This window comes from Abrus precatorius, unplaced genomic scaffold (genome assembly GCF_003935025.1).
Source record: "Abrus precatorius isolate BTA unplaced genomic scaffold, Abrus_2018 Scaffold3, whole genome shotgun sequence".
Taxonomy (NCBI): Eukaryota; Viridiplantae; Streptophyta; class Magnoliopsida; order Fabales; family Fabaceae; genus Abrus; species Abrus precatorius.
In genome coordinates, this window is record NW_020874373.1 from 35,533,737 (window position 1) to 35,557,443 (window position 23,707).

Here is a 23,707-nt window from a genome sequence, read left to right on the forward strand (position 1 = left end):
TTTCTTAATTTTTATAATATTTTTGGTATAAATATTCAAATCAAGTGTTAAAATAATATTATTCCTTATTTTTAGAAACTTTGTTATGTAAGATAAAAATTAATGCATAAAATATTTTAGAATTTTCTTAAATAAAAACTCTATAATTTGTAAAAATATTATTTACGAATGTATAAAAATAAAACTTTCATAAATATGAAGAAAATTTTATTAAAGTCATTAATAAAGTTAATATATATATTTTCATGAAAATAAAAATTAATTAATAATAATTACATTATGCTTTTAGAATAGTTTAGTATTAGCTTAAAATATTTTACAAAATAAATTCCTAAAATTTTTTAATTAAAATAATTTTTTATACACGAGCAAGTTACATTACACTTTTTGTTTTCATTACATTGCTGTGTGGATCTAACAGTCAATTCTATTAAAAGTGATAGAATATCACGAGGCAAACCAAACATGCACTGCACTTTTTAAACAATCAATTATTTTATAACTACGTTTTAAACTGTCATTTGCAAACGTCAATAAAATTTTGTCAAGATTTTCTTTTAGAATCAATTTTATTAAAATTGAGTTCACTAGTCCCTGAATGAATAGAATACCAGCTAATACATTACAACTCCTTGAATATTTAGAAATATTGCAAGTTATTTCCCGTCTAAATAACTTAAAAATTTATGCATAAATCGAAGAGAAGAAAGGTAACTCAGTAACAGTTTGACTAATGCAGTCAAACTTTTTACTTAACTTTGGTAGTTCCCCGAATTGTTAGTGTACTAGTAAGTTTAACAAGATAATTAGGAACATAAGTTTACATTGTGGCCAAAACTTTGGGCTAATTGCCGAATATATTTCAAAAAATAGAATTATAAAGGATTAATGAGGCTGTTTGATCAGAGTCCTACACAAAACCATTTCCATCACAAAACCCTGTATAGATCATCTACATTAGTACATAAAAATTTCTCAATTCATGTTTACAATTTTCGCAATAAAGGCAAGATCATGAAGGGGGAAAATAATTAAAATGACATATTTACAGAAAGTCAGAGCAACTTGGATGCCTCTAAAAGTAGACATCCCATTATGCCCTTATCAAAGGATTTTGTTGGACTTGTGATTATATTGACAACGCACAAAATTGAGTTCTTTCTTTTCCCATGGAAGGTCCCGTATGCCATGTAAAAAGCAAGCATAGAGGCAGCCTTCATGAATGAAAAAAAGTGAAGAAGGCTCGGTGGGAATCTAAGTCCTGTACAAAAGAAACAATCATATGGAAGTTCTGCACACATTTTGGTTGGATTGTAATGCAAGCCAGCCAGCAACTGCCTGCACACAAAATGATCTTGTCAAAACACGTCACATAAAGCCTACAAACTTAGATGTGAAATCAAATAAGTGAACTAAGTTGCTTAATGAGGGAATAACCTGATAGAACAAGGGAAAAACAAGTTAAATATGCGAAGACCTTTTATATCACAAAGTTTAGCTGGTTTATTGAGACCTACTTAGGCCAGCACTAATCAGCTCGGCTCAAGACTAAGTAGGTGTCAATCTCCCCACCAAACCAAGAGGAAAAGAGAGGTGTCTACCTGGTGGCAGACCAAGAGCATAACCGTTCAGTAGAGTCAAAATCAAGGACACTCAAAATTATCCCTTTACAGAACTCTGGCTTATCCCAGTAGTTGAAATACATGCGGAAGATGAAGACATGATGGCAGATACATGGTTCTCCAAAAGAGCAATATCACTGAAGAGATTAACAGGAATTGAGGGCATGCAAAATGTTCCTACTTCAGCTAATTACTTCTCAAAGTAATCAATTAATATTTAAGAGTTGACCCAATTCCACTGGCTCTCTTTCTCTGCCCACAATTAGACTCTGCCATGTTGAAAATCAATCATAAGTGTGTTGCATGAATAAAACATACGAAGTTAAGTATGTTCTGGATATATGTGTTTCAATCTGAGCCAATTGAACGATGAATGATTTTTCCTCAGAATCAGTAGCAACAATTCCTCAAACCATGCATAGTCCTACTCCATATAATATAGCCTCCCAGAAAGTCATGCCTTGAAGATCACAGGTCAATCCCAAGATCATTTGCCAGTTGAAGTATGCCACGCATTTGAAGATATGGATTCTCTAACAGTTTTTCATTGTTACTCTGCATTGCAAATACAAAGCATAATCATATAAGTGACAAGTTACTATTAGATCAACAAACATCTAGAAATTTTAACAAAAGAAAATTACTTTTATTTGAAGAACACAATATAATGAACTGTATAAAGTTTCTAGTGTCTTTTTGTATAGAACAACTTTATAGAGGCAAGAATTGTAAGGTGTCTTAGGTCCAGGCTCAGCCCTAAGAGTAGTTTAGAAGTGCGACCGCTAAGAGCCTAAGCTTGAAAGGAACCCAAAGTAAAAACTGTGTTTTGCATTCATGTGGAAACAAAATTCTAACTTTTAATTGCAGTTTGTAGTTAGAAAAAAAATAGAAAAATAAAAAAGATCCTTCAATTTATTGCATCTCACTTGCCCATAAATGTAGTCAACTCTTATTTAATTTTCAAATTCTACTATTCTTACCATTAGAGCTCATAGAGAATTTTAGTTTTTTCCAAAAATTAAACAGTTCTTGAGTTTGTCAAATCTACAAATTACTATCCAAATGTTTTACTCGCTTATAAATTTTGTTTTACAGTCCCAAAGACTAGCATCAGCTGAGAAAAAATTTTCAAAGCTAAAATTGATCAAAACTTACCTACGGTCATCAATATCACAAGATCGGTTAAATGATCTTGTAATTTTATCGATTAAGAAGGAATTTTTGGAAAACATTAATGTTAATGTTATCATTAATGACTTTATATCTCAAAATGTTCATAGAACCCATTTTTGATAATTTTTTTATGTTTTTGTAGTTAATTATAACATAGAAATTGTTTGAATGAAAAAAACATTTTTTTTGTAATTTTATTAGAAAAAAATTGTATTCACTTAAAAAAGTCATTATTTTAATAGAATTATTGGCATATGCTTTTATTTTATTTTATTACATTTTATAATTTTTTGAAATAGTTCTAATTTTCTATTTTGCCTAGGGTCCTAAAAAGGTCAAGAACGGGTCTGTTCAGGTCAGAATTAGTGCATGTTTGGATTAGCTTTGTTTAGGGAAATAATCACTTACTTTTTAAAATCCCTCTTATAAAACTGTGAAAAATAAGTGATCAATTGCTCAAAACATAATGAACATAACATGTACTACATTTGTAAATTGTAACAACTCAAACATTTGCTCATAGCACCATTTCCACAGGGGGCATAACTTTCCCACATGGGGAGACTTTCCAAATACTATTCATTAACTTTTATATATTTCTGCATGATCACTTAGTGGGCTTAATCAGCTCAGCATGAGTAGCATACCTATGTCCTATGTCGAGGTCAGAGTCCATTTCTGCGCAAAAGGTATTAGGTAATAGCCATACAGATCTATAAGTGAACACCAGCAAACTTATATTGATACGGATATGGTCCTTTATTAAGAAAGAAACAAATGAGTAAACATTTGACTGCCTTATCACTAGAGGATAACATCAGCAATTGAATTCCATACTTTCTCTCTAGGAAGTATTGTATTTCTCATTGAAATTATTGGGTGTATGAAAAAGGAAAAAAGGGGCAAGGGATTCCATATAATATACGCATAAGATATGATACCGAAAACACTAAACTTGATGCTCCTATTTATACTAATAACATAAGCCAAGTATTACAATACCATGACTAGTACAAAACAACAAACTCATCCCAATAAGACTACTAACATGACTCTTAACACATGAATAAACCTAATATTCTAATGCGATTCATTCCTTGCAAGCATGATCTCAAAATTGTCATTTTAACCTAATTTTCCACTGGAACTGGGCACCATCTCCAAAAGCCAAATTGTTACCATTTTTGTGTTTAATCAATGATAATCATGACAGTTATATATAGAAAGAGAAATTGAAAATGAAGCCCATGTAAATACATTAATATGTAATCTCAGCTTTATAAGTAGTATAAGCCTATACGGACTTCAAGCAAATCATTAGAAAATGAAGGTACCTGTTGAGCCTTAACAACAAGATTCTGAAGCATGTTTTGATATTTCTCTGGCTTCTCAGTCATCATTCGCTGCAGTAATGAGAAATAATTACAAAAGATGAAATTTATGGTTCTGATGCATATATTTTCAATACCAAAAATCAATTAAAATGCATACCTTCAGAAGAAAAGCAGAAGAATAATATGCTACTCTTGAATCTGTGTCATCCAAAAGTGCCCTGTAAGATGCAAGAAGACTCGTACTTTATATGCCAATTTATAAACTAAGAAAGCAAGCTAACTAATTTACAAAGAGCATAGAAGTTTGGAATCACCTAAAAAATTGTTCCTGACCAACCTCCTGGAAAGCTCGAGGATCTGCTGTGCATTTACCAATAAGTAGTAGAAGAAGTGTGGCCCGAATATCAGATGTAGCACCAGGCAGGTTTCCTCTTCCTTTACTTCCAACAGCAACACCCAATGAAATATCATCTGTTGCTGCTCCAGCCAACTGAATTAGTGGCCAATATAGCAAGGCAGCAGGGACACGTGCAATTAATTGCATTGGGACAATGGCTCGTCCTTGGAAAAGTGCTGCCGTTGAAGTAGTCTGATGATCCAGGTGGTAGTTATTAGGGTAGCCAGATCTTCTATGAACTTCTTCCTTGTTTTCATCCCAGTAAAAAGAATCTTGTTTGACAACATGATTAATAGTGCGATTTAAAGTTCTGCGATGTTGCACATCATCTCCAAAGGGAAGAGCTGCAGCAGGAGGAACTCTTAGGCACAATTGAGAGAACAATATGTCACACATCTGTTTAGAAACAGAGAAAGAGTTGAGCAATATAGGAAATGAATGATAAATCAAACAATATTTAAATAGAAGCCCCAAACATTGCTCCATTCCAAGGAATCTTTAAAAAAATTAAATTTAAAATTATTTAGAAAAAATCAGTTACGATATCAACTAATCTTTCAGCAACTAAACTATCAGTGATTTCAGACTTTTTAGGAATTTAATTTTTATAAAGTACTTCTCCAGTTGATAAATAAACTCATTTCAGAACATATCATAAAAGACCATGCTATATCAGCTGTTTACTAATAAACGAAGGATGACCAGAGGTTTCTTAACAGTTCCTCAAACAATCCAATTAGCAAAGTATGGTGTTCTCTCTCTTTGATAAGATGAAAAAGCAAGCAGATTTGCTAGCCACATTTTTTTCAAAACTAGTGTGGATTGCCATGTTTTTACAAATATTTCATGTTATGAGCATACTATCAAAAGGCATTTTGAGTTCAGAAATAATTACTTTCAGAATATTGATGCGATCTGTTTCATTTATCTGAAACACCAAAGACAAAGCACTGCTCATTATGTCAATTACTGCATTGGCTTTCTCTAGATGCCAATCTTTCTTCCCATGACCCAGATCTCTGCTGCTTGATAGTTGCATTTCATACTCATCTAACAAAAATTTGCATCTCATGAGAAGCCTTTCAAGAACAAACAAAAATCCCCATCTAATGTAGTTGTATTTTGACTTTAAAAGGCCACACATAAGTAAAATGGGCAAAGGAACATCTGCCGTATTTAAAGAATCTTGAATTCCAGCTTGAGCAATTTTCTGCTGGAAGTATTTGATACTCGTCCATATATTCCCATCTCTTTCGCCACTAATTTCTGCAATAAGCAGGTCCCCTAACCAGATATACCCATTTTGACGGTAAGAAATTCTTTCAGAATGAATAAGGGAATGTAAAGTTGCCCATGACTGCTTTGCCTGCAAACCAATGCCATTTCTCATAACCACACCTTCCACATTTTCCATAAATTTGAGAGATTTGGTTATCTGAATCATATGAGAGAACTCTTTGTCCAAATGAGTGAACGAACTTATTATGGCATCAAATTTCTCTGCTACAATTTCCAGTAGCTGTAAAGATTGAAAAAAAACAGGCAATATTCAAATGAATATATACAGATTAAATGGGGTTGTTGTAATTATGGGGTCAAATGAATTTATGAATGTAAAATAAACCTATATTTAAACTAAACAAGTGAAGCATTCATTCTTATATCATTTACTGAATTAGAGCACACAGTATGGTAAAGGTAGATGCAACTCCTTTAAAACAATTAATTGTCTGGCCTCTGTCTTCCTTTTAATAGGTTATTTGCACTTGCAACCAATGAATATTGCAATGAGACGAACAAATACTGATGAAGTATCTTAAATGGATAAAATAAATACATCTGTTAATCATTGCTACCAAAACAAAACCCTCAAATATGAAAATTTAATTTAGGGATGCCATCCACTGGGTAAGAATTTACAATAGCCTAAAAAAAATCAACTCCATGTCTTAAGAAAGAAATCTTTATTAGTAATAACATGAAAGACATTAATATTACTAAAAGAACTTAAATGTTCCACCATACATTACGAGTATAATAAGTGTAACACAACTTCCAAAATATTGCTGATGCCAACTGAAGTATATACAAATTTAACAAGTTTAAGACAACAAAATTGTGAAATAATTGTACTTCGCATTTACCTTTTTTTCCTACATTGATTCCATAAACTTAGGTTTTTTTAGTAGCATAGCCTCTTCTATTTACCGAAGGAATATAAAGCTATATACATAACCTTGAGTAGCACTAGATAAACTCTTGCATGTTTTCTCCAGAGTCCAAACAATTAAATGTTACCCAACTTTACAAACCAATCCAAGTTGAAATTTTTTCCTGTATGCTTTACAAAGAAACCTGTCTTGTAGATTGGTAACATTTAAAAAACCATTTGGACTTGTTAAATAAATCCACCAGCACACATAAAAGACGTTCACCAAAGGAGGGGGGAGAATTCATGAAAAAGAATAGCCCTTAAACTATTAAGCTAACAGACAAGAAAAAAAAAACATGGAAGTACCGTATTTAGTCGTTCACTGTTAGGATATCTGGACAGTGCTGATGCAATTGATCTTCTGAGAATCTCCCCAATGCCTTCTACCCCAAGTTTAACAGAAATATAAAATGCCTCGGGCGCATTTGTTTGAGCAAGCAGAGCAGCAAGAGGTTGGATCTCATCATCACTATATTCATTGACACCAGTTGCTATGCATGTTTCATTGATTTGATGCAGAATATAATCAAAAAGCACTGAATACAGATTTTTCCTCTCTTCTCTTGAGTTTGCAAGGGAATACTGCATCCAGCATAGCAAAAACCAGAGGGAAATCATACAAATTGAAACAAACACAAGGGGAACTCCCCACTTTACAGAATAAAACACACACACTCAACAGTTCTTTGAGGGACTGCTCTTAAGCCAAAGCCCCTAACTCTCTCACAATTGACAAGCTGATCTCTCTCTACCAGGACAAGCCAAGGGCAACATGCCTTATTGCTTCTACAATCTCAGCCTGCCCAACTACTAACTGATTCAAGCTAACTAACTAATTTATTGAAACTAAATAATAATGGGTCTCTACCAAGCATATCATAACTAACTACTAACAGGAGTTCCCTAACATATTCATTAATAAAGGGGCAAAAGTATTGCAGTAATAATAAACTCTATCAGAGGTGTACCTAGATTGAGGTTAAAAGATATGCATACCTCAATAAAAATAAATTGAACTCCACCAATCAGATCAAGTTGATCCACAAGAAACTTTGGTTTGCTGGGTACAGACTCATCAACTTCATCAGGAACTTCATAAAACATGTTGGTTAACATGGAAACAAGCTTACAATGAACTAATTCTGCCCAAGAGTTCTCCCTGCTGATTTTTATAAGTGCCATCAGAACCTATAGGCAGATTGGGAGTAGCTAAATTAGAAAGATATCATAATTAATGACATAAAGCACATTAGTAATCAGTAACAAAGCAGTGAATAAATGGATAAATGTTTAAAAGCCAAGACTAAAAAGGCAGGATTTACAAACTCCAATAGTAAGAATTATTTCATAGCTGAGATGCTTAAAACTATATAATTACAGGTACCCTAAAGCCCTAGAACAGGAAACAAACTGTATTTATGGGTAATGAAAACACAGAATTGGAAACTAAAGAACATCTAGAGTATGGATTGGAAGCATTACAGCCTTTTTGTTTGGTTGGTTTTAAGTTCACTCAAATTCTAAAACATAATCCAAAAATAAATGTAAAAAGAAAATAATAAAAAACAATGTTTCATGTTTGGATAAACTTTTCCAACCAAGATTTGTAAATAAGAAATTAGGAAAAAAAAATAGTAGCTTGATGAGAAAATACACAAATCAACACCCCCTGTATGAATCTTCATTAGTTGCAAGGTATTCAATATTTCTAATCATACAACTTAAAGTATAATGCTCTAACACACACACACAGTTGGATTTAAAACAGAGATGAAATATAGGGGAAATCAAAGTGAGACAATGAAGATGCAATTTTAGGATAGCAACTATCCTAAACTAATGCCAATCACTTGTTCGCAATGAAATTCTAAGGCTGGTGACAAAGAACAAAGTAATTGAAAGAAATGACATGGCATGACAGATAAGAAGGTGCTTAGGGTTGAAAGTTGCCATTTATTATGAGAATAGCATAAATGAAATGCACTATTTGCAATACTGCCACTGTGACAACATGGTTTACAAAAACATAACAAACATGTTCTAGTTTTCAGTTTCCAAAGCACCTGATGCCCTTTTGGTTTTGAAGTGTTTGAAACAAGCAATCAAAAAAGTTTTACTCTGCTTTGTTTTCAAAAACAGCACAAACAGGCTCTACTTTTTCCTTCTCTTGTTCTATTGTTATTTTTTATTTTGTTTACTCAGTGGAACAATATTCATTATTATTCTTTTTTAGTGGTTTCATTCAACAAAATATCTCCCCACCCATGCTTTCACTCTCTTAAATAGAAATCTTAATTTTAGCTAGAACTAAGAAGGAAACTTTTTTATTTCCCTAATTGGTCCACATCCGCTCCCCCAACTCGCCCTTCTGATCTCCCAAAGAAGCAAAACATTATCCAGAAGAATACAGTATGAAACAAAAATGGAATTTCCATTAAATATTGCTAGAGTGCAACAGGAAAGAGGGGAACATTATTTCTCACCCTTATGTCGAGACCTAGTAAACGATTTCTCCAGATCTTTCCTCTTTCGCAGACAAAATAAAGCAAACAGCTGAGTGCAGATGCCCAAACAGATTCCTCCTGTTCTTCAGTCTGCATAAAGCAATTGATAAGCAGAAATGTTATGATAACAGCATGATTCGGTTATGTTAGAAACTTATATGACATAATTGTCTTGAGAAGCTTCATATGAATTATTTGATATAACTCTTTTCTTAACCCTCCAAGTAGAGTACCAAGACAAGCAAATTAGTAGTACATCTTTTTTTTTTTTTCAAGTAATTATTTCAACAGTTGCTTTCACTATCTTACAAGTTTATCAAGCATTAGGGTACCACCTCTGACTACAATTATCCAGATGGGTAAATCATCTAGAAAAAATTTGAGAATTATCTGATCAAAAAGCACTATTTCTTGACATACAAATATGTTACAAAACAGCACCTGACAGACCAATCATCGCTTTATATACTCCCTAGCACATGCTACAATCACATTACAAATTCATCTAGTATAACTATCTAACTTCTGAAATAAAGCCACAAATTCCCTGGTCTCAATGCTGTAAAAACTGCCGTTTTGTCTTGTATTCTTATTCTCAATCCATTCAAAAATGCCCTGTTCTCATTTTAGTTCTCCAATGGCAAAACATCCACATCATATCATGTATAACAGAAATCAATATATTGTTAAGTGTCAAAAATAAAATATTGACACCTGTCAAACAGACAATCCCAGCCAAGAAAATTATTAAGAAACACAAGCAATAATCTTGTTCAACAATTTCTTTTTCTGATCAATGATACCTGAACAAGAAGAAGTAGTATCTCATACAGAATAGCTAAAATCCAAGACTCAAAATTATCAATTGAGGAGCCTGTCTCTGATTTGTTCTGAGAATATCCTTTTTTGCTTCCTGGCTCCATAACTTGAGTGTCACTTTCATAATAGGATTCTTGAGAATATTCTTCTTCAATAGTAGAAGTATCATCTACAATAATCGGTTCTAGGAGATGTGCATGAACTCCAAGGTTTAGAATTAAATCAAAAGCACGAACCCTGCAAGCTGTTTTAGAAGAACTAAGCATTTCCTGAAAGATGCATTTGAAATATAAATTAGTACCAAAAAAAAAATTACAAATGATCATATCAGAGAAAAGGTACTTTATTGATGCATCACCTCAAGCATAGAAAGAATGAGAGGAGCAGCTGTCCGAGAATCTAAAACATACCTACAAAATAATAATTTTATGACCATCATACATAATCGATTCGCATAACAGCGTAAAACCATAGAAATGTGAACAGACAAGTTCAATCAATCAGTTGGCCAGAAAATTAATCTGTGGTTAAGGAATCTGCCTCTGAACAGGATATCCTAAGTTCCTAACCCTAACATTAAAAATCACAATGCTCAAAGTTTTGAAATACCATGTAACCATATCTCAGCAATGCTTTCATGTAATAAAATATCAGCGATAGGTTATTCAGCAAACCAAACTACTATCACATGGACATTAGCAAAATACCAGTCAACAAGTTATACATCTGTACACCTCAATAAAATCCTCCATTCTTATTGTAAAACCATTGTCATAAAATTAGTTCCTTCAATAGTGAAGGGAACACACCTGTCTCCCCATTGATAATAAACAAAATTTCCAGATTTGTGGAGGATGGTCAATGTTAGGTTTCAGGCATGAGTGCTGAATTTCTACTCCTCGTACATGAACCTATAGTATATTATAGGTCAAACCATGTTAACTCTGCATATTTTCTTCTCCCTCTGTTAGCACACCTAGTTACAACACCTTCTAAGCATAAGATTCCTCAAAGTCATGCCAAATGGCAAGAAGTTCTAGGCTCTGACTGGTGTTTGGAATATATTTTTACTTGGGAAAGGGGAAATAAAAAATATTGATTAATCTGAAATTTTAACTCACTTATTTCTGTCAAAATAGGCAATAATCCCATACCATTTTTCTTTGATATTCAATATTATTCCTCCTATTTCCTCTACTTTGAAAATTAATTCAACTCATCCTAGTTTAAAAGTAGTGAGATCATGAAACTCACAAAACTTCCAAGATTTTGATCATTGAAAATAAGAGAAAATATAACTTGGGTAGATGATAATGAGAAAAGGAGAAAAACATAAAAGACAACTAATTGAAACATACATGTCAATAACTAGTTTAATAAGGACGCTCACAGCCACATCCGTGGATGGTTTTCCACTGTTATTACTCAGTCTAGTAGGTGCTATCCTAACATTGGTGTTTGGGGAAGAAGCCTCCGTGCAAACTGCAGCAATGACGTCCTGTACCTCAGCTGGGTTCAATCGCAGAGGTTGTTGCTCACTGGTCAGCATCAAAGAACATTTTGTGAGATGTAGAAACACAAATAAATCAATTATTAACAACTAGAGTATGATAAAAAAAAATGTAGATTTTTTTAATGAAAACACAAGCAGTATGTTACCAGGAAAGAAAAATGAGAAATTGATCAAACACAAATTTATTAAACAATTGAAAACAGAAGAAAGCATTCTACTCCAAGGGTTTCCCCTTTCATACAACTAACTAACTAACTGCTCTAGCAGTCACTAATTGCTTTTCCCCTCCCTCCTGTCCTAAACACAACCTTGTCCACCAGGTGAAAATGCAAGATCTTCCTTGCATGAGACTTCCCACTGGTCATCTCCCTGCAATGGTTCTTCCCTTACGCTTTACAATCTCTACATTCCCCCAATTGCTCCATCAAAACACTGAATCAAAGCTGACACAAACAACTCCCAGTTCATATTGGAAGCCTTCTTGTGTAAGAATCAAAACCAGCAGAACCACACTACCCTCCATACTCACAAATGCTGACTGAACCATTTCTGAGGGTTTAGTAAGCTGGACCTTAAAAAACAATGCAATCTACCCAAGATAGAACCTCTGGACCACTGCACTCTAACCCGCTCCCTTACTCATTTTCCTCGAGATGCTTGGACAAATGCTAGCTGAGACTCCTCAAACCAGTATTTCATTTGTGCTTCTGTCATCCCATTCTATGCCCTATTTATGTATCCACCTCCCTAAAAGCTGCTTGATATCATCAAACGCATCCATGTTCTGCTTCCATATCAGCTAATTGTGATTTTGGCAGATGGGACCACCTGATACAAACCTAGGAAACAAATTGATAGAAACAAACAAAAGAAACGAGCAATTTTATTGAATGACTGAGAATAGGAGAGAGAATTATCCTCAAAGGGTTTCCCTAATTTTCTGAAGGCTTCCATCCATACCCCCACCAATTTACTAACATAATTAACTATCCCTAATAATAACTTTTTCTTTCCATTCTGTCCTATCACAGTATGCATAAAATTGTAAAGAGAACAAGAAATTAAGAGCATAAACCATAAATATGAGAAGCATTAAAAGCAGAGCACAATAAACAAATGCAAATCATATATACCATAATAAATTGTAAAGTATTTGTCTTGGGATTTGGGAGTCACTTAAAGGAAATTTTGAACCTTTAAGATCAAGTAATCATTTCTTTGAAAGAAATGCTTGTTATTAAATGAATGTATTTCTTATCGCAATTTGCTCAAATTGAATAATATAAATATTCCAAATCCAAAGTGGAAAGCTATGGCAATAAGACTTCTGTGATGCAAGACACAAGTTAAAACCTTATGGCATGGATTTGCAGATGTAGTAAAAACACGTGAACATTTGTTATCTAATTCCTTTGCAGAATCTCGAGTCACCATGGTCTATACCTGTAATGCCGATATTGGAATAGCTGTCTAGCTCTAGGACGGAATGTAACCACAGGAAAATCCTCCCTGTAGAAATGGAAATGTTCAAAATAGCAAATCAAATCACGAAAAGCCTTCATCATGCCAAAGTAGTGGAAAAAATAAACAGACTTTTTACTCATCTTGTGGGTAAAGAGTATCAAACTATAGAGAGCATCTAGTGGGTAAACAGCATGATTATTCATGGAACATTTATGGTTTTTATGGAAATAAGTGATTGACAAACCAAACAGAACACTGAACTACTGCATAAAGAGTCATTTTTCTTTTTCTTTGAAGAATAAGAAGAAATTATTAAGGAAGAACAAGATTACAAGGTAACGAGTGCAGAGAAGAATACAAAGAGAAAACCTGAATTTATAAAATCAATTCTAACCCCTCTCCCCCTCAACTGATCAATTAATCAATAAGAAATTTTCCATTCATGAACATCAGGCTTCTCTAAAAATAAAATCAATTTACCCCACACATACCAATCCAATGGCAAATGTATAATTATAATTCTAATGTTAAGATTTATTTTTAGAGAAGCCTAGAGAACATGATAATATAATGCATTTGTCTTTGGCAGGCTACGGACATTTTGTGAATTATTGTTTTTAAATTTGAAGCACGTCAATTTCACAATAGCTATAAAAACTATTATGATGGTGATAGTTCGACTATCTGATACAATCATACAACATTTGGCTCAAAAGTCAAAACAATATAATCTATAAGATTTATTGTGGCATGACCTTGGATAATTTTTTTACGAAAAAAAGGCAAAATTTAGGAAAAGAAAAAAATCAATGCAAGTTGATTGAAGAACATGCCAAATTTGACGAGAGCCTGGTTTTGTGCGTTTAGATGCTGTTATTGCTCTCAGGTGGGGACGAGCAGAGTCAGAATTAGTAATAGCTGTTACAGGGGAAGACTGCAATAGCTGATCCAGGTAAGGCAAATCATCAGTTCCAAAAATTTTCCATGGTTGCCCCTTCATCTTAGATTCAATATCTCCTACAAGTAGAGCTGCTGCACCTACTTCTAAGAAACTATGTGCTGTCATGTCTTGAGAATTCACAGTGCGATCACTGCATTAAAACATGTAAAATAACAAAGTCAAATTCTGAAGCACAATAAGATGGGACAAAAGTGACAGTAAAAGCAGAGATATAAGCTATAATGGCTACTACTAAGACACCTAAACAACCAACATGAAGTATAGGTTATTACTTTTCATTCCCTATAGATGAAGACTGTGGTTCCTCAAGCCAGCGCCATTTCAGAACATCATGGGCAATGAACCCTAGTTCATCCTCTTCATCAACTTTTTCAATTTTCGATAACTTCGAAACAGATCGAGCAATTGAATCCTTCTCTAGTGCTTCTGGAACACTTGCAACACCTTTTGCTTCTGCAATACTTGCAGGACTCAGTTGGGAATTGAAGGATTTACTCAGTAAAGATGACAAAGTTGGCAGTGACTGTCCAGATGACGAAGGCGGTCCAGCAAATGAAGCTGGTTGAAAAAGCCGTTTAGGAATGTGTTGAGCCACTAGGGAACGCACATAACTCAGTGACTTGACAAGTGCCTCAGAAGCAAAGGTGGATACAGGCAAAGGAGATGTATTTATGGATGTTGATGCACCAGATTGTTGATTTGATGCTCGTGTCCATGGCTGAGTGGGGTTTATATCACATTCAGCAATTATGGTTGAACAAAAACGATCAATCTGAAGTAAAGTCTCCTCGCTTGGTTTGTATCTGTATTAATAAGTTTTGATTCTTGTGAATACTTAATGGGTAAATAGCAATAAACAATAAGGTTTATTGTCCAATATCCAGTCAAATAAGGAAAGACACTAATTATATGTTTCAGTTATTCAATGAACCTAAATAAAACACATTCAATTAATCAATGAGAGCATTGCATTGTAGAATGTAACAAAACAAGAGAAAATCATGTGCTAGCATTTTTTTGTGGCACCTTTAATCATCAACTAATGATCACCTTTGTTTCTGACTTTATTGATATCAAGTATACATAATTATTATTTACGTAAGATTGGTATAATTAAACAATAGTCTTCCTAGTTCCAATAAATAAGTACTCTAGGAGTAGAAGCTCAATGTTAGCAGAAAGTTTAGTTTACAACAACTAAGTAATGCATGCAAAGCAAAGATGCATCAAAGACTTTTTGACACTGATGAGAAGATAACTACCAATACTCTCCTTTTTTGGCACTATCTATTAAGAAAAAAATTGTGAGAACTAAAGGTGTAAATAATTTTTGTTATTGAAACACAACATTGTAGTAACATGCAACTCTATGAAATAAGGATGGAAAGAGACAGGAGAAATAGATGACTTCTCAAAGATAGAAAGTTGTGAAACTATTGAGTATCCGCTTATTTAAGTAACTAGTAACATACCTTAGGAGATACCGCTTCAAAAGTGCCACACACCTTGTGACTACAGCAGGACTGATGAAAAATAATTCAAAGTTAGAAGCCACTAAAATTAGAAAAGGTTCACATAATACTAAAAGGCAAAATGTACGAAAGAAATAGAAACAACATTTGACATGCCTAACAGACACTAAGCAGTGGCCTGAGTGGCTCATCTGAGAAAAATTCTAGCACAAGGCCAATAGCAATAGTTCAGCTAAACTCTCCATTTACAGCTATGATATGGCAGGTGTATATCAGTCCTAGTCATAAGTAGTGAAGCTTCCTACACTGTGGAGAACATTAACAGATTAGTGGCAAAATGGAACCAGATCTCGGATGAGTTGAAAGTAAAACCAGGTTCAGTCCCAGAAGCACAAACAGATAAAAGAAGGGAAGCTGTTTATCAGAAGATCCAAGAGATGAGAGGAAAATGGATTGCATGGTTTATAGCCTGTGAAAAGGGATAAAGGGATGAGTTGAAAGGAAAACCAGGCTCAGTCCCAGAAGCACAAACAGATAAAAGAAGGGAAGCTGTTTATCAGAAGATCCAAGAGATGAGAGGAAAATGGATTGCATGGTTTATAGCCTGTGAAAAGGGATAGAGGGAGGTCAAGAAGAACAATGAAGGAAATTTTTTGAAGAGCTCTCACTGTGATAAAGCTATTGTTATTGTTTTGTTGTTGTTGAAGATCCAACCATACAGACCATGGTCACAAGCAAAAAGAGCCAATGAAAAACTTAGTCCCAGGTTCGTGGCCCTCAGGCCTTGTGAAGTGCCAGACTCAAGAAAAAGTAGGACAGGTAGCATACAGACTGGAACTTCCTGACAACATGTTTTACTATCCCAATATCTCATTTTCCTCGCTGAAAGAATCAGTTTCTGCTTCTGCTTTGATTCAGTCCTTACCTGGCATGCTTCTAAAAATAGGAATCCAGGTTCAACATGGAGGTATCAAAATTCAGGATTAACCCAGAGGGAACTACGAGGGTTTGATGGAAGGACTTCCTAGATTTTCAGGGTTCATGGAAATCCTCACAGCTGTGCAAGACCAATTATATGACTTTCACCTTGAGCCTCGAGGACAAGCTGAAACCACTTGAGGGGACAAGTAGTTCTAGCAAACCACCAATTAAATAGATATGTTAAGAAACAAAAGGAAGCACATAATAGAATCTTTTACATGAATAATGCATGCTGTGTGAGCAATGAAACTAAGGAGAAGGGGTATAAAGCTGCACGTGGCAGGAGGCAGGTATGCACACAGGAAGGCTCTCAGTTACTTAATGGATAAAAGAGTGAAAGCATAAAAAAGAAGAGGCAAGCAAGGACTTAGTTGAGGGAAATATGGACAAAGGCATCTCCAAAAGCTTGAGTGATCTGTATTTCTCTTTCATCTTTCAGTATATCTTCTATATAGTTTTCTGTTGCTAGTACTGATATCAGTAACAGAGGTAATAACACGCACTACATATACCATTATCTTCTTTTTATCTAGTACAGTTTCTATCAATGTCTTAAAACAACAATTGGACAAGTCTTGCAAATGCAACACATCCACTAGAACACAGATGCATTACCTTCTTATCCAAGGAAAGAAAAATATCTCTCAGCTATTAGCACACTACAGAATCTAAATTATAAGGATTCACTCTACATGCTTCATCCAACAAAATCACTTCACCTAGTGCATGAAGTTGTCTAAAGTATATAGTAGAATAGTATTAGATAGAGCAATGGTTTTGAGAAATCTGGTAGTATCACCAGCTACCCCATGTCAACAAATAAATGTGACAATTACCTGCGTTCCCTCTCTGCAATAGTGTGTTCCAGAATTGCACTATAAGCCAAGTCTATGGTTGCAGGGCCTTTTAGATAGTCCTGCAATCATATATTTAAGCTATAAAATAAATATATTGAGTATAATGGCACCATAGTTAGCAGCCAAATGGGATTTCTGTCATGGTATGCCAAGAACGACAGGTATGCACAGAATTAAAATCTGGCTATATTTTAAGACACAAAATTATGTTGCAGATAGCAAGGACCCATGATAAGAGGAAGCTAGTGCTTGCGTAACCAGCCCACGTGCACAAATAATTGATTTACAACTGATAACAAACATATTTGTCGGATAAAACTTACATTAGCAATCTCAGAAAATAGGGTACAATAAATGCGAGAAAATAAGGACAATGACATTCACATTACAACCAATGTAATAAATATTACACCTTTCCCTGAACACGTTGATACACTGCCTGCATCATGAATTGAAAACAAAGACAAGAATTGTCATTTATTCAGATGGTACTCTTAAAACTTCTTGCAACCGTATGCAGCATTACTCGGCCACTTAAAATTGTTAACTTACAAGCAACAAATTCAGCGGAAAACTCTTTGTCGCATATAAGAAAGAAGAAATCATTATTCATCACTTTACTTAACAAACCCAAATCAGGAATCCTTCATAGTCTGAACTTTAAAATATAAGGATGTGAGTAGCACCTAATAAACTTTCAGAGCTTCACAAAGGGAAATGCTATGGTAAGCCAGGATGATTTGTCAAGCATTCACTGAGCATTGAAAATTCAACTAAACATAGCCAGAAACCTTAAATGTAAAAAAAAAAAATTGGGAACGAGAGTAATGCCCCTTCCGAAAAGTTAAACTTAAGCTAGCCACACAACATTGACAGAATTGCCCCTTCCCCAATTCAGGAATAAAATTCGTATTAGAAGCTAAGGTTACTCGATCCCACTTTCTTTTGCAGCCATAGGGATTAGGACGAATGGAATAACTTTCTATTTCCACATTAACAGAAAAAAAAAATGGAACCACGTGAGTTTCATTTTTCATATCCAGTAAGAAACAGGAATCAAGAATCGGAATTGGAAAGCGAAAATGTGTAGAGAGAGAGAGAGAGAGGAAGATCGAACCTGAAGAGTTCTGGAAGGTTCATTGGAGGGAGAGAGGGAGGCGGAGAGGCAGTCGGCGACGGCGCGGCGCAATGGTTCCGGCAGCTTCTTGACGGAGGAGGATCTCAACCTGGAGACGCCGATTAACGGCGGGCGAGAGGGACTGAAGCTGGAAGACATTGGATTGGTTTGGATTGGATTCGAAATCAGAAGCAGCAGAAGAAGCAAATCTGGAATGGAAGGAAGCGAGTTTCGAAGGTCTCACACATTTGAACAATTCAAGAATCGGAGGAGAGATTGAAGAGAAGAGTAGCAGTGTGTTAGTGATTTTCGGTTTGAGATTTGAGAAAAAGGGGAAATTCTTAATTTTCGCGAGTGTTGTATTAGCTATACGTAGCGCCGTAGTTTTATGAACACAACACTTGTAACTGAGCTGGCATGCGCTAAACAAACCATTTTTCTAATTTTAATAATAATCCCAATTTCTGTTTCAAATCTCTCCTTTCTAGGGTTTTTTATTTTTTCTATTTTCTCTCTCATGCACTCATTAATCTTTCCTTTCCATGTGTGGAAGTTATCGATGGATGTCCCAGTTACTTCACATTCGGCTGAGATTATTTTTAAGAAATCATCATTTTAAAAATTAGAAAAATAAAATAATTTAAACATGTACTCATAATTTTATTCAGATGGTATTTTTCTAATCACTCATCAAAATTCATATATTAATCATAAATAAGGGCACGTTGATAAAAAATTATAAACAAATTATAATAATAGTTCATAACTTTCATAAGATATTTATCACATAAGTCATATTTTGAAAAGATATTGTTGAATACATGCTGAGAGTCACACTAAATTCATATAAATAATATGCTTTGAGTTAGTTTTATTTTATAACTCAATTCAAGTATGCATAATCTTAATTGAAATAAAACTTCAAATACAATAACTGATGTTTATACCTTACTAATGCTTTAGGATGTATTCACTAGAATTTTTATTTATTTATTTATTAGTCAAGAGTAACACATTTACTCCATTCAACTAAAATAACAAAAGCTTGTCAAATGTAACCGTTACATGTAGTATTATTTCAAAAGGCCCAACATCGCTTAAAAAGCTACGTTACACAGTAAATATCACTGAACTGAGGTGTTGGACTTGATAGAGCCCAACAAAATAAAAAATTAACAGGCCCAATTAAAGGCGCGAGGAAATGTTTCTCTCGGAAGTGTCTTCCACGGCTTGAATCACACGGCCCAAAAAGCGCTTCCGATTTTTGGCGTACACGTGTCCATCCCATCCTCTCTTCACCAAATCAGCGCCTAAAGCCAGCGCAGCCTCAACAGTCTGGTCGGCGGTGTCGTGAGCCGAGTCGATGACGCCGAGCCGAAGCGCCTCCTTAGCCGTGAGCTTAGCTGCCTGCATGACGATCTGGCGCCGAGCCGCGGGGGAGCCGACCTTGGCGTCGATGATTGCGACGAACCACGAGGGAATTACGAAGTTGATATCGAGCTCGCTCATGTAGAGGAATCCTCTATCGCTGCGCATGAGGACGTAGTCGTGAGCGAGGGCGAGGGTGTAACCGGCGGCGGAGGCGTGGCCCGTGACGGCGGCGATGGTAGGCATGGGGAGGGAGAGGAGATCGGAGACGATTGAGCGGAGGAGAGAGTCCATGAGGATCATGCGGTCAGTGCAGGATTGAGCCCAGGCGACGTCATAGCCGTTGGAGAAGAATTTGCCGTGGGCGGTGGTGATGAGGACGGAGGAGGCGGTGGCTTCTTGGCGGAGGCGGCGGAGGGAGGATTGAATGGAATTGAGGAGCGTAGGGTTAAGACGGTGTTCGTCATCGCCGGTGAGTGTTAGAATGAAGATGTTGCCTCTTTTCTCCAAGGTGCACATCTTCCAATGGTTAAGTCAACTCTTATTATCAACGTTTAATTTTTCTACTAACATGATCACAATGTAGCTTCACATTTGGAAGTACACTCCACCACCTTTTTTTATACAATATACAAATTAATAAGAGGTCAAAGTAAAAAAAAAAAAAAAAAAAAAGAGTGTCATGGAAAATTTTATTAAATTTTAACAAGTATAAATGTTATTAATTCTAAAATTTATTTAGACAAAAAATACTCACAATATTTTCTCAACGCATATTTTATTTATTTTTTATGATTAGCCGTTTTTTCAAAGTTAAAATAATTTTTAAATTATTATTAATTTATAAAATAAGTATTTTGACTTTTGAAAAAATGTACGAGTCATATAAGATACTTTTAAATTGTTAACCTTTGTCTTTGTTTGAATGATTGAATACGACAACATTGGCGACTTGTAAATAAAATAAAATATTCATATTATTATTTGAATTTTTATAATAAAATAAAATATTTTTTATTTTATCGGTGAAATTAATGAAAATAACTTTACATTAATTTAGTTTTATAGGATATGAAGGTCTATTTTCACTTGAATTTATAAAGTAAAAAGTAAAATTTTGTAACCATATTTCATAAAAAAAATGAATTTTGTTGTAGTGTAGTTGTAAAAAAAATTATATTATCAATCATTGTATCATTAACTGTTGATTTTCATAATAACAATTTTAAAAGATATATTGCTTAATTATTAACATTGTAAAAATTTTATCTCAATAATACATCACAGTTAAACTTAAAATATTCACAAAATTTGTTAAAAAAAAAAAAAAAAAAAACTGTAATGGCATGTAGACATCACGAGATGATTTACCGTGTTAATCTTTTTACTCTTGTTAATAGAAAAGTTTTGTGTTATACCTTAGAACCTTGAGTTTTCAATGTTAATAGAAAATTTTTGCCTTAAAACATATTATACGTATTTATCTGAGTGTTAATATTTCGTTGTGAAATTTCATCTTCAATCACCAATATTTTAAATTTTAAGCAATTTTTTTTCAAAATTATACCAGTGACTTTAATTTTTAATATTAAATAAAGAATATCTTCATATGTTTTAAATTATTTATATAGCTTATATTAATATCTTCATATTTTTATGTTATTTAATTATTTTTAAAAAATCAAAATAAAAATATTTTTTAGAAAAAATACTATTTATTAAATAATATTATTTACAGTACCAATAAAAGCTTAACCGTCATGAAAACTATTTAGGATCTCTCTTTTTCTTTTGATTATTATTAAAATGTCTAACTGTTATTCAAAATTGTTTCAAAGTATTTTTGAAAATAAAGAGTCCAGAAAGATTAACTTCTCTTATTTTTTTTCTATTTTTTTTTACTTCAAGACACTTACATATTTCAAGATCGTAATAAGAAGAGTCCACAAAAATTCAGAGTTGAGTTTTGTTTGCTGTTTCAAGAACCAAATCTTAAGATGTATGTCTTACATTTTTAATTTAACCACTTGGATTTTGGTATAGCAAACGATAAAATTTAATTAGAACGATTAATGACTGCTGAGCGTTAAGACTGTGCCGTGTGAACAAGCTAGTCATAATTATCAATAAAAAAAATGTTATTCTTTTCCTTTTTTAAATAAAAATTTATATTATTTAAAAAAATGTAAAAGTTGCATTTTGTATAGAGTTATAATTTTTATAAGTTATCATATATTTTTAATTAAATTTTATTAAATGTTATTTATGATTTTAAGATTACTTTGCTTATTCATGATGTTATATATATATATATATATATATATATATAATGTTTTAGATTTTAAATAAAATTTTATGTTTTATGTTATGATTCTTTAATTTATGAATGATTTATATAGTTATAATTTTTTTTTTGTCATCATAGTTGATGTAACTTAAATATTTATACTATATTTTATTTTATTAGTTATAAAATGGAGTATTTAATTATAAAATATAAATATTTATTATTTTCTATGATTTACAGTTCAAAAGATAGGTTACTATTCAAATCATGATTTAATTAACATGTATTAGGCTCATGCTGTATTTTTTCCTAGACTTCATCCTTTATCTAATTTCATTTGAATATCATGACAGAAAAATGTGAAAATAGACTTGACCATGACAACTTACTCATGCGTGGCAATATAGTAAAAACAACATTACTAAGTGAATAATCTACAATAATGAAGACAACAACACCAAGCCTTTCTTTGTTGTTTTCAACAACAATGAAAAGCTGATCGGTGATGTTGCAAAGAGCCAAACTGGAATTATCATAACACTATTTTTGGTAAAATTTATTTCTCTATAGTCTCGTTTAAAAAAATGCAATTTGTAGACTTTTGAGAAGACAAACGAGTGACCATAATTCTTGAAACCTTTGAAGATCCTAAGAAGTTGATTGGTAGGTGTATTTCTTCTTAGACTTCATCCTTTATCTAGTTTTATTTGAAGATTATGGCGGAAAAATGCACAGTGGGAATAGACTTGACCATGACAACTTACTCATGACAATATGGTAAGAGCAACATTACCGAGTAGAGATAATTGGACTATTGAAGTGACCAAAATTCTTAATTAATCTTTTTATTTTTGTGACCACAATTTATGTAGCGTGTCTATTTAAAATATATAATATTATATTTGCATAGGTTTTACCAACTCTTAGCAACACATGACAGTTGGTGAGTACAAAGGTTGGGAGAAACACATTTCACTTGAGGAAATATCATCTATGATCCTCACAAAGATGCAGGAGATTACATAGGCATATATGGAAATTCCTGTAAAGAATGAAGTTGTTAATATGCCTACTTATTTTAGTGATTCTTAGTAGATTACGGTGTCCATAACCTAGATTCTCAATGGGACAAATCTAGAGATTAATGAATTGTATTTTTGTGACAGCAGAAAGACTTAGTCACTGTATAATTTTAGGCATTTTTCATCGCAAATCTAGAGATTAAGCCCATATTATATCTCACATAAATCAATATTAAGTATCCAAAAGACATAAGTAATTGATCACATTATTAATGGACTTAAGCATTATTAAATATATCACAATATTAGCCCATTTTTTGACAAAATAACAAAATCATAATTGATTGTAACTCATAATAATTTTTATAGAAAATTCAAACATTTTTCCACTTGAGAGAAATCAATTGAGTAGTTCATATCTTTTGAAAATTTGAAAAATGACTATTGAGCTAATAACACGTGACCACAAACATATGATATCAAGATATAACACTTAATTAAGAGTATATTTAACAAAATAATGTAATATTGAATTATGACGACAATTATATCTCTTATTGACGCAACTTCTTCTATAGTTACAAATACTACTAACTTTATCGAC

The 23,707-nt window shown here is 33.4% G+C and overlaps 2 protein-coding genes across 6 annotated transcripts; both read right to left on the reverse strand.

The window, feature by feature from the left end:
* Positions 1-831: 831 nt before the first annotated feature.
* On the reverse strand, positions 832-18,798 carry LOC113861275. Of its 5 annotated transcripts, none has more exons than XM_027493984.1 (18): positions 18,427-18,798; positions 17,289-17,368; positions 15,472-15,522; positions 14,272-14,802; positions 13,872-14,129; positions 13,018-13,083; positions 11,420-11,599; positions 10,420-10,471; positions 10,046-10,330; positions 9,222-9,332; positions 7,735-7,926; positions 7,045-7,320; positions 5,422-6,045; positions 4,444-4,922; positions 4,287-4,347; positions 4,130-4,198; positions 1,602-2,177; positions 832-1,338 (listed from the first exon to the last, which is right to left on the reverse strand). In XM_027493984.1, exons 1-17 carry the CDS (start codon positions 18,583-18,585, stop codon positions 2,091-2,093), a joined length of 3,561 nt encoding a protein of 1,186 aa, XP_027349785.1. In that variant the 5' UTR covers positions 18,586-18,798; the 3' UTR covers positions 832-1,338; positions 1,602-2,090. The 5 variants fall into 5 exon arrangements, with proteins under 5 accessions (XP_027349785.1, XP_027349786.1, XP_027349788.1 ...); XM_027493985.1 differs by having other exon boundaries at positions 13,018-13,079; positions 13,868-14,129; XM_027493987.1 differs by lacking the exon at positions 14,272-14,802.
* A 719-nt stretch (positions 18,799-19,517) lies between these two features.
* Positions 19,518-20,313, reverse strand: LOC113863610 (enoyl-CoA delta isomerase 1, peroxisomal). Its single transcript, XM_027497254.1, has one exon. It carries the CDS (start codon positions 20,311-20,313, stop codon positions 19,612-19,614), a length of 702 nt encoding a protein of 233 aa, XP_027353055.1. The 3' UTR covers positions 19,518-19,611.
* Positions 20,314-23,707: the final 3,394 nt, after the last annotated feature.

Bases quoted from the DNA above. Each gene is read 5' to 3' on its own strand.
- LOC113863610 (XM_027497254.1), bottom strand. From the start codon at position 20,313: ATGTGCACCTTGGAGAAAAGAGGCAACATCTTCATTCTAACACTCACC.
- LOC113861275 (XM_027493984.1), bottom strand. From the start codon at position 18,585: ATGTCTTCCAGCTTCAGTCCCTCTCGCCCGCCGTTAATCGGCGTCTCC. The intron at 6,046-7,044 runs GTACTTCCATGT...CAATCTTTACAG, and splicing joins ACAGTGAACGACTAAATACG to CTACTGGAAATTGTAGCAGA. The intron at 4,923-5,421 runs GTAATTATTTCT...GTTTCTAAACAG, and splicing joins ATCGCATCAATATTCTGAAA to ATGTGTGACATATTGTTCTC.